Source organism: Bactrocera dorsalis, chromosome 6, assembly GCF_023373825.1.
Source record: "Bactrocera dorsalis isolate Fly_Bdor chromosome 6, ASM2337382v1, whole genome shotgun sequence".
Classification (NCBI taxonomy): Eukaryota; Metazoa; Arthropoda; class Insecta; order Diptera; family Tephritidae; genus Bactrocera; species Bactrocera dorsalis.
Window position 1 is genome coordinate 38,408,870 of NC_064308.1, and position 12,045 is coordinate 38,420,914.

The 12,045-nt window shown below is 32.5% G+C and overlaps 2 protein-coding genes across 5 annotated transcripts in view; one reads left to right on the forward strand and one right to left on the reverse strand.

Annotated features, from left to right (window-relative positions):
* The window catches only part of LOC105226923 (uncharacterized), a 184,534-nt gene that overhangs the window by 146,476 nt on the left and 26,013 nt on the right, over positions 1-12,045 (forward strand). For 3 of the 4 annotated variants that reach the window (XM_049460462.1, XM_049460463.1, XM_049460464.1), the window contains one exon: positions 185-5,693. In XM_049460462.1, the coding sequence (XP_049316419.1) occupies positions 185-531 (347 nt within the window). In that variant the 3' untranslated portion in view covers positions 532-5,693. Of the gene's footprint in view, positions 1-184; positions 5,694-12,045 lie in introns of those variants that run through there. The other variant, XM_049460465.1, reaches the window with a different exon arrangement.
* Positions 1-12,045, reverse strand: part of LOC105234225 (protein zntC) — a 453,706-nt gene that overhangs the window by 131,328 nt on the left and 310,333 nt on the right. The gene's annotated exons all lie outside the window — the stretch shown is intronic.

A 12,045-nucleotide genomic window follows, 5' to 3' on the forward strand; every position in this document is an offset into this window, starting at 1 on the left:
GACGTGGTCATACGTTACGATCAGGAAGAAATTTATTTATCGGGAATTTTCCATCTGATTTTGGGGCCACTTTTTTCGAAACGCTATATAAAGCATGAATTATACTTACACATCCAAATAAAAATCTTGGTCTTTAATGTTTATAATTTAATAAAAGTTGTAATATTAACATTGTATTCCCCAGGTGTTCGCACTGTTGGCACCTTCTTTCCAGGATGCAACGAAGTTTCTGGTAATCCGAGCGACAACAAGTTACATCATGAAAACTGCTTTGACGGTGCAACAACAAAACCAGGCATTTGGAGTACGCGGAACGTGAGTTGTAAACGCAAACGCTTACAAACTGACAATAAAAATATGCCATACGAGCCCATAGCGAAATCCTTAGAAGGTAATGAGTTTATTGTGCCCCAAGATTTAAGTATGCGCATTAAGGAGAAAAAGCCAACTTCATCGGAGTGCGGTCATACCGATACTAATGTTTTAACCAATAATTCCAGTCGTATGTCGAAGAACTGTGTTCAAAAATGAACATGTTCGTTGCTGCCAAAGCACTGACAACAATATTATATTTAAATCTTTTATATATTTCAATGTTAAATAAGATAAGAAATAATCTAACTATTGTAATCATACAGTCCACTACTAATAGATATCTATGTTCAAATATGTATATTGAACATACGTACAAATAAACACATAAAATAAAGGGTGATTTTTTAAGAGCTTGATAACTTTTTAAAAAAAAAAAACGCATAAAATTTGCAAAATCACATCGGTTCTTTATTTGAAACGTTAGATTGGTTCATGACATTTACTTTTTGAAGATAATTTCATTTAAATGTTGACCGCGGCTGCGTCTTAGGTGGTCCATTCGGAAAGTCCAATTTTGGGCAACTTTTTCGAGCATTTCGGCCGGAATAGCCCGAATTTCTTCGGAAATGTTGTCTTCCAAAGCTGGAATAGTTGCTGGCTTATTTCTGTAGACTTTAGACTTGACGTAGCCCCACAAAAAATAGTCTAAAGGCGTTAAATCGCATGATCTTGGTGGCCAACTTACGGGTCCATTTCTTGAGATGAATTGTTGTCCGAAGTTTTCCCTCAAAATGGCCATAGAATCGCGAGCTGTGTGGCATGTAGCGCCATCTTGTTGAAACCACATGTCAACCAAGTTCAGTTCTTCCATTTTTGGCAACAAAAAGTTTGTTAGCATCGAACGATAGCGATCGCCATTCACCGTAACGTTGCGTCCAACAGCATCTTTGAAAAAATACGGTCCATTGATTCCACCAGCGTACAAACCACACCAAACAGTGCATTTTTCGGGATGCATGGGCAGTTCTTGAACGGCTTCTGGTTGCTCTTCACCCCAAATGCGGCAATTTTGCTTATTTACGTAGCCATTCAACCAGAAATGAGCCTCATCGCTGAACAAAATTTGTCGATAAAAAACATTTCGAACCGAACACTGATTTTGGTAATAAAATTCAATGATTTGCAAGCGTTGCTCGTTAGTAAGTCTATTCATGATGAAATGTCAAAGCATACTGAGCATCTTTCTCTTTGACACCATGTCTGAAATCCCACGTGATCTGTCAAATACTAATGCATGAAAATCCTAACCTCAAAAAAATCACCCGTTATATGCGTTGATATGCAGCATACAAACATATATGAGGCACGTATGCATTAATAAGTGATACGCATGCACTCAAGAAATACATACTAAACATATTTACTTAGGTTTGGGCAATTGATTACAAATGCACATGTGCACTTGAAAACAACCCAAACCAAGCAATATAAATTATACTTGTATGACAGCACACAAACACACACATGTATTGTATTGTATAGTTGAAAACAACCCCATGAGAAATATTCAGATGAATAAAAAACCGAATGTTGCAAATACAATTATATCAATCTTTATTATTTGATCGTTACTCTTAGACTAACTTAACGATTATCCAGGATCTGTTAAACAAAGGTTGAGTTCAAACTTAAAAAAACTAAGTATACAAAATTAACAGTAAATCTCATTCGAGAGTGAGAGCGAGAAAAGAAAGAGGTTTGCATATTTATATATAACTCGCCCTCCCATATTAAATTCGAGTCCCATCGAATTCGGTAAAAATATATTAGAAAAGGTAGACATAAAATTTAAGTTTGCTATTATACATTTGAAAATAAGAAAAAGGATTTACATATGTATGTATCATTTTACAGAATTTAATTTAACATTTTAATTACATTGTAAATTATGAGTACCTACTTATATATGTTATTTCTAAATTTCTAAATAATATACCTATAAAACAAAATATGGTATACATACATAGTTTTCTATTTATAAACATTTTTTTTTTTTTTTTTTTTTTTATGTTTCAATTCAGTTTATAGGCTTTAATGGCCTTCTGAACTGTGCAGTATCTACTTTATTGGGATGGCTGTAGTGGTATTTGTTAAACCTTTTAGCAGTTTTTTGTCTGCCTGCAGCAGGATTTTTAATATATAGATTTTGACTTCGTAAATTAAGCGTTACATTTTCTCTTTTAATGTTTTCTCTGTCAATGGCTTTCTTTTTATTTGTTTCAGATCTCTCTTTAACTTCATTTAAATCTATGTTTATTTTATTTATGAAATCTATTGGCTTAAGTTTAGTTGTAGTATGAATTGTGTTGTTATAAAAGTTTATTGCTTTTAGTACCAATTCCTCAGAGTCATTAATCTTTTCAGCGTTTTTTATTATTCTTATGTGTTCTAAAAGAGTCGAATGCATTCTTTCCACATCCGAATTCCCGGTGTGAGAGTTCGGCGTTGTAAAATGGGTTTCTATATTATTTTCTTGACAGAATAATTTTATAAGCGCATTATTAAATTCAATATCCATAACAATTTTATCAGGTTTTCCTAAGAACGCGATTCGCCCTTCAATTTTAGTTTTTACTGTTACCCTATTTTTATCGTTTAATTTATGTGCTGTCCCCAACTTAGTGAATTTATCGATTGTTGTTAAAAATGAAGTTTTTTGTATTTGAAAAATATCTATATGTATTATTTGATTAGGTTTTTCTGGTGTTATAGTATGTTGAAATTTTTTATTTATGGGTTTTCTATCGTATTTATTTTCATTGCAAACTCTACAGTTATTACAGTATCTATTTATTAGTTTTATTAATTTCGGATTAAAATAGTTATCTTTTAGTTCATTGTAGTTTTCATGAATTCCTCTGTGGTTACCTTTCGTGTGAATATCATCAATGATACTCAACAAAGATTCCTCGGATGCTACATCACGTGCAACTTTAGTACATTTTATAAAGTTTATTTTAATATTGTTAGAAAATAATTGTGTTAATTTATTTTGAATTATATTGTATTTATTATCTTCGAGTTCCGAGTATATACCAACTTTTCCATTTTTTAACTCTCGTCTGAACAAATCATTCAAATAATGTGTATTATTTAAATCATTTTCAGACACGTATAATATTTTATATTTTTTGAAAAGTATTTCTATTTCCTTATGTTTATTTTTTACTAATCTAATTTGCGTTCTGCATTTGTTGACGATTTTATTTATCATGAAAAATTTATTATTTAAACTTTCCTCCACACTATGAACTTCAGCTAAAGGCGGTTGAGTCAGCTGCACTCTGCTCAAAAAGTCCGCCACGTTATTCTCCTTGCCTTTTATGTATTCGATATCAAAGTAAAACCCGTCTAATAAAATTTTCCACCTGATGATTCGCGAATTTGGGTCCTTAAGCGAATAAAGCAATTTCAGGGGCTGGTGATCAGTTTGGACTAGGAACTTTCGACCGTAAAGGTATGGACGATAATATTTAACTGACCATACAATGGCCAACAGCTCCTTCTCTAACGTTGAGTAATTTCGTTCGTGCCCATTCAGAGTCCTACTGGCATAACTTATCGGTTTTCCTTCTTGGCTTAATACCGCGCCAATGGCTACGTTACTAGCATCAGTAGTTAATACGAACTTTTTACTAAAATCGGGATAGCGCAATAATGGCGGATTTACTAAAATATTCTTTAACTTTTCGAAAGACTCAATGTATGATTTGTCGTTAACATCAATTTTACTATTTTTCTTCAAATATTTAATTATAGGATTAGCTACTAAAGAATAGTTTTTAATGAATTTGCGGTAATAGCCGGTTAGGCCCAGAAAAGATTTAATATCTTTAACTGTTTTTGGTAGTTCCAAATTTTTTATAATACTTATTTTTTCGGGGTTTGGTTTTATTCCCGCATTTGTTATAATATGACCAAGGAAACTTGTTTCTTTAAATAAAATTTTACACTTATCAATTTGTACTTTTAGGTTAAATTCATTTAGTTTACTAAATATTTTTTGTAAGCTTTCTAAATGTTCGGTTAAAGATGTCGAAAATACTAATATGTCATCCATATAAATAATACAGATTTTATTAATGAAATCCGACAAAATGTAGTTCAGCATTCGCTGGAATGTGGCAGGCGCATTCTTGAGACCGAATGGCATTCGAATGAACTCAAAATGCCCCATAGGAGTCGAAAAGGCAGTTTTTTCAATATCGCTATCATCCATTAGTACTTGATGAAAGCCCTTCGCCAAGTCCAATGAAGAAAAATACTGCGCCTTACCTAACTTATCAAATAGGGACTCTATGTTCGGTATGGGAAATTTGTCGTCTACCGTAATCTCATTTAATCTCCTAAAATCTATTACTAATCGCCATTTTTTTTCATTTGAATTATCTGTTTTTTTTTTACTATCCACAATGGGGAATTGTAAGGGGATTTACTAGGGCGTATTATATTTTCTTTCAACATTTCATTTATTTGCTTTTCTATTTCATTCTCTAGGATCTGTGGATGTCGGTAATTTTTGCAATAAATTATTTTATTAGAATTAGTTATGATTTTATGTTTTACACAAGTGGTTGTTGTTAAGTTTTGCCCTTTAATGTAAAATGTCTTTTTATTTTTATGTAGAAAATTTTCTAATAATTTTTTTTCTTCGTTATTTAAAGTTGTTGGTATTAGCTCTTTAAATTTATCCAGCTCAAACTTTTCTAAATAGTTTATTTCCTCATAGGATATATTAAAGTTATTATTATTTAAATTTATATTATTGTTATTAATTATAAGATTATTATTCTGAAAGTCTATTATTGCACCGAAAGGGCGTAAAATATTTATTCCTATTATGCAATCAAACTTTTTATCGATAAAATTCACCAACTTAACGGACATAGTACTATTTTTTTCTTTAAATTTACTTGGCACATCAACAATGACTTCTTCTTTTATTATATTATCACCAACTAGGGTATGCAACAAAATTGGTTTTATTAATTTTTTTGATTTTCCTAGTTTTGAAAAGAATGTGTAATCCCCTAAGGTTGTAGCAGCGCTACTATCGATTAGGCACCTTGTTTTAATATTATTTATGGTTAGTGTGATTATGGGTAATGATAATTTCGAGGCTGAACAGGAAAATTTTCTGTATAATTTATAGCATCTATTTCCATTGACTCCAAATTATTATTTCGGCTGTTATTGTTTGACTGCTGAGGATTTGGTTGGAAGTGACTAGTATTGCGGAAATTATAATTATTACTTTGTGGGTATGGATTAAAATTTTGGTTATGGAAATTTCCGATATTTGTACCGAAACTATTAGGGTAAGTATTATTCTGGCTCTGAAAATTCGAATAATTTGCTCTGGGACTATTAAAGTTATTATATTGGCTACCCAAATTAGGCAAGTTGTTAGAATTTTGATACCGCTGAACATTCATACCATTTGAATAATTACGTCTATTTCGAATGCTATGGGAATTATTTTTGCTGCTTGAATAGTTATTATTATTTTGCAAATTATTATATGGAAAGCTATTTGTATGTTTATAATTTACTAATTGGATATCTTTCAATAAATTATTTTGTAAATAAAACGTATAAGCTGTATTTATCGAGCTTATATTATTTTGCAGTAAAAGAGATTTAATATGTACTGGTAAATAATTGGCATAAACATCAAAAATTAATTTTTCGTTATTTAAGGGAGTATACATTTCGTTAGGTTCTAAAGAGTATTTCGTGTTCATTTGGCTTAATATCATTCTTAACTTACAATGTAACTCTTCAATGTTTATGGCTTCGATATTAAGAGCATCTATTCTTAAATTAAAAAACGTTCTCTTTATTCCAAATTCTTCTTTAAGTTTACTCACAATATCATCCCAGGTAGGATTAACTAATGTCTCAACTGCTCTTAATGCGTTTCCCTGTAAACGGTTGCTAAGAACTCTTTGCAAAGTACCTACGTGCTCAATTGGAGTCAATTGGAGAACGGTTGAGACGTCGCGAAAATAATTACTAAGTGAGTACTCACTACTTCCAGTAAATGGCGGTAGGCTCCTCGCTTCTCGTAAACATTCAGCTAGTGTCAACGCCATTGTTTTGTTTTTGTCAAAACGGTTCTGTTTCCGCTACAGTTTGTGCAAACTGCTCTTGTGTGGTTGTTGTTGTAGATTCTCTCGCTTTGCTGATGTTGAAAAATTTACAATGCAAACGATGATTATGTATTTTTTTTTTGTTTTTTTTTTTTGTTGTCTCTCAAGATGAAATGATTCTTTTTTTTATATTAATTATGGTATTGCTCTATTCTCCTTTTTTTTTCAAGTTCAAATGAATGTCAAAATATGAATTTTGTCTTTTCAAGGTCAGATGAAAGTCACTTATTTTCGTTAGAACATATGTGGTTTTGTTGTTGTAATATATTGTCTTTACAATTTTTATTACTTTTATATGCAAACCACGTTTGTAATGCGAACACTATTTTTTGGGAGTTTTTCTTTTTTTTCGATAAATGTTTATTCCACAATATATATGTGTGGTCAAATTTAAGAACAAACTCAAACCACAAACACAAAGTACTTATATTAGTAGCATTAAGTTTTGAAGTATTTATTAATTTAATGAATCACAAAAAAGTTATTAATTTGCTTTGCACGCAAAATGTTCGGTTTGGATACGAAAATTTAACACAACGTATCCCATCCTCGTCGCCAGAAATATTCAGATGAATAAAAAACTGAATGTTGCAAATACAATTATATCAATCTTTATTATTTGATCGTTACTCTTAGACTAACTTAACGATTATCCAGGATCTGTTAAACAAAGGTTGAGTTCAAACTTAAAAAACTAAGTATACAAAATTAACAGTAAATCTCATTCGAGAGTGAGAGCGAGAAAAGAAAGAGGTTTGCATATTTATATATAACTCATGTGATGTGCTGTAAATATATATATATTTTATTAGATAAGTTAGACTTCTAAAATAGTATATAAGTTTTACAAATTTAATAATAAAATTAGAATGAATATATTCTCACTCAAATAAGGTCTTTATTTTTCCCCCACCAGCGGTAAGAATTTAAAGATTCTTATTTGAGTTTAACCGTTTGATCTTACAAATCAAACAGTTTGATAATAATCAAACAAACTGTGATGCCGAAACAGCTATAGAAAGAAAAGCCAGAACAGTAGGAGAAGCAGCAAATACAAACGCTTTTGACGTTGAAATCGGTTGGCAAAATAAAGAAGAAATTGGTTTGCAACTAAAACACCTGTTCAATCTTTACCAGATATCGAATCAGCAGAGTTTTGAAACGTATACTCAGCTACAAGATCAACAATCACCCTTCTTTCATTGCGATCATGTCAATTGCTACTCTAGCTTCTGTGACAAGACTCTGTTCATTCAGCACACGGCACGACATAAGCGCTTGAACACACTAATGGGCGAAGACTTTCAACAATATCCCTGTAATCTGCCGTGTGGTTTTAGCAACTGTGCCTACCAACTGAATAAAGAGTCTGCTAACACTTACTTTGGTACAAACAAAAAGTCGCATTTTCATTGTTTGAAATTCCCATTTATTTGCACTGGGTCTAATAAAGTAATGGCACATCGTGTTCTGTATAATAAGTTTGACTGTATGCGATCAGCAGATTTCTGTAAGGTGCTAAATACGGGGAACAGTACCCAGTGTTCTGCAGCTTTGAGTGTAGGTGGCCCTGATATAGATTACGCAAGAACTGGTGACGGGGTGTATGAGAGTTTGAAGGATACATCTTTGGCAGTGGCAAGTAGCTGTATACATATTCAACAAGAACTATACGCATTTTCATTGTCTTCTGTTCGGTTGTGGCGTGGTGTCGCCCTCTCAAATGTCAGCGAATCGGCAGAAATCGTGTTATACTGTACTCAAACATGCGAAATCGTCAGAAGATATTGTCGCTGTTACCTCAATAGTAGCAGCAACAGAAACTAACATAGATCAGCTGCGGTAGTCACCACCGTCACACTTTCAACAACTGCAGCGCCACCCAGCTAATGGTTTTATACAGACCGAATCGACCAAAAATTTACAATATTATCATAATTGTTAGCTTAGTGCTATTAGAAAATTAAAACCCAATACTGATATTTCTCATAAAACATATGGGCCATTCCATCAATTGGCGACATGGTTTTGTACCCGTGGTTCTCCGATTTTGACGAAACTTTAGAATATCATAATATAGACTAAAATAAGAATATCTGTAAACTTTTTAGTGGCCAAAGTTGCTCCATTGATTTTTGGCGCGCACTTCAAATTGAGATAAAACAAAAAAATGACTTTTTCTTTTATTTTTTAACGACCTCAAAATTGAGTGAAAAAAATTTTGAAGTTATCCATTTTTATGTAAAAAAATCTCAGCTTTCTGATAAAAATATTTTCAGAATCCAAAAAAAAATTTCAAAATCCAAAAAAACCATGTTTTTTCCAAAAATCCCGCTTTTTGTGCTCTTCCCCCACTTTTTTTTCAAAATTGACATTTTTATTCGATTCCTCGTTAAATTTTACATAAGAATCAGTGTCCAAAAATATGGGACTCTGATCCCATCAACAGCAAAAAAAATGCAAAGTTGTCGCTATACGGCGCAGTGTGTTCGCTTAGAAGGTTGTGTGAAAGAGGTAAATGTGTAAATTGTATTCTAAGACTTGGATTAAAAGAAATCACTGTCTTCATTCAAAAAAATATGCACCGTATAGCGACAACTTTGCATTTTTTTTGCTGTTGATGGGATCAGAGTCCCATATTTTTGAACACTGATTCTTATGTAAAATTTAACGAGGAATCGGATGGAAAAGTCAATTTTGAAAAAAAGTTGGTGGAAAAGCACAAAAAACCGGATTTTTTGGAAAATAATGTTTTTTTTTTGGATTTTGAGCGTCAACTTTGAATTTTTTTTGCTGTTCATGGGATCAGAGTCCCATATTTTTGAACACTGATTCTTATGTAAAATTTAACGAGGAATCGAATAAAAATGTCAATTTTGAAAAAAAAGTGGGGGAAGAGCACAAAAAGCGGGATTTTTGGAAAAAAACATGGTTCTTTTGGATTTTGAAATGTTTTTTGGATTTTATCAGAAAGCTGAGATTTTTTTACATAAAAATGGATAACTTCAAAATTTTTTTCACTCAATTTTGAGGTCGTTAAAAAATAAAAGAAAAAGTCATTTTTTTGTTTGATCTCAATTTGAAGTGCGCGCCAAAAATCAATGGAGCAACTTTGGCCACTAAAAAGTTTACAGATATTCTTATTTTAGTCTATATTATGATATTCTAAAGTTTCGTCAAAATCGGAGAACCACGGGTACAAAACCATGTCGCCAATTGATGGAATGGCCCATATATATTAATAACGTATTAACACAAATAAAAGACGATATACTGCAGATACTGAAATTATTGGAGTCTTTCAGAATTCTAAACTCAACTTAGGTGTATAAAGAAAGAATCAACTAATTTGAATCATTTTGTACATTTGGTAAATTTCACTCTTAAACTCTACTTGTTACCTAACTCAAATGCATTCTCAGCTAAATGAAAAAACATTACTAAACAAAACAAGTAAGGAAGAGTTTAGTTTGAATGTAACCGAACATTTCATACTCTTGCAACTTGCAAGAATTATGGCGAGGAAAGCATTTTATGCTACATAAGGCTTATGGATAAAGGGAACAATTGACCCGGTACAACCCATTTGTAACACACAAACGTAAGAAAGGATTATTTCTAAGTATCAATTATGTATCTGACCGATATTTTTGGTAATAAATCAATTATAAGCTCTGAGTTCAGATATTTAGGGGCTTGAAAACTTTTGGTTCTATTTGGATTTTTGTGTATGAAAGGTGAAATAATCAATTGGAATTTAAAATTGTTTTATATAGAAAGTTGGCGTAGCTGTAATCTGATTTCACCCATTTTCACACTGTAACATAAAAATTTCGGAGGAATCTCACGTACCGAATATGGTTGAAATCGGTCGAACTATCTCGAGGTATGTGATTTCTGCACTTTTAAGACCGGCTCCTTTAAAGCACGCTCATACCATCCCGGGTGAAAAATTTAATACCCCTGGCGTATTCAGTAGTTTTTACAGTTTTAACGGGCGTGAGCTCGCGTGATAAGCCCATCCGATTTCATCTATTTTCACTTTGTCGGTGGAAACTCTTAGCGTTTTGGGGCGTGACAGTGGTCCGATTACTTTAGGCTGAGTAGTTTTCCTTTGCCAAGGAACGCAGGGACGATATGTAAATATAACCCTATAACTATCTCGATTAGTTTTAGGTGATACACACAATTTTTATGTGAACAAAACTATTATACCCTGTGGCAACATGTTGCAAGAGTATAAAAACTATTTAAAAAGGGATACCTGCTCTTGTAGTAGTGTGTGTAAATGAATGTTAGAAACATCAGTAAGAAGAAGAGCAGTGAGTACTGTAACCGAACGTCAACGAGAAATAGAGTAGTGAGCAATCAACGACCTACGCCGTGACACGTATACCACGATATAATCTAATATTTTTCCGTTTTTTTTTTAAATTAATTTATAATAAAATGAAATATGTATTAACTTTAATTTAACAATCATACACTGAAACAAACATTGTTAGTGAATATACTGCTTAATAATCCTAACAAACGCGTTCTCTTCTTATTTAATGTACGGCCAGAGACGATACGTTAAGCGTAAGTATCTCCCTAACAGTTCAAAAGCTGGAAAAGTTTGCGAAATGATGCCAAAAATGAACGTAATCACATGAACGCATTATAAATAGCAAAACGAAGCCATGAAAAAAGACAGATTTCAAATCTAAAAGTGCAGGAGCGCTAGCGCTCCAACAATCGCAATTTCGGCAATCGGCAGTTTTATTTGAATATCAAATTTAAAAAGTGAGTGCGAAAGAATCAGGCGCGTTTCAAGGCAAAATCGACATGAGTAAGAGTGAGGAAATAGCAATACTACAACATGCGTGTACGACAAGGCGAAATTGCTAAAGCGCAGAAGCACACTAGATCGACGTATCAACGTGAAGCAAAACTGCCGGGTGTCTCGTCAACGAAGTGGAAAAGGACAACGAAGAGAGGAAGCAACGTTAAACGATAACAAACGAACGACATGAAAATCTGCGAGTACGTATTCTAACGCAGCAACGAGAAACATAAACAACGGATGTCAACGGAGATTCACATACATGAATGCAAACGCAACAACGAAAAATAAGAACAACGAATGTCGACGAATACAAATGTAATAACTAAAAGCAGAAATCGACGAATTGTGAATTGAAAAATCCAAACAGAACGAGAAATAGTAACTGAAAACGAAAAGTTGGGAATATATACACACAAAAAAGTTTTGGTGTCAAAACAGCACTTTTCGGTGTTGCTGTATATATAAACTAAAAAAGGTGTAAACTTAACACCAAAAGGAGTCAAAATAAATAACACTAAAAGGAGCAAGTTTGACACTAATGCGGAGTATTTGTAAACAGCACCTTAAAGTGTGATTTTAACTCCAATAAAGTGTTAATAAGAATTACACTAAAAGGTGTAATTTTTACTCTATTAAGTCTTAAATTTTGAGTGCAGTTTTAGCTCCAATAAAGTGCTAAAAAAATTTACA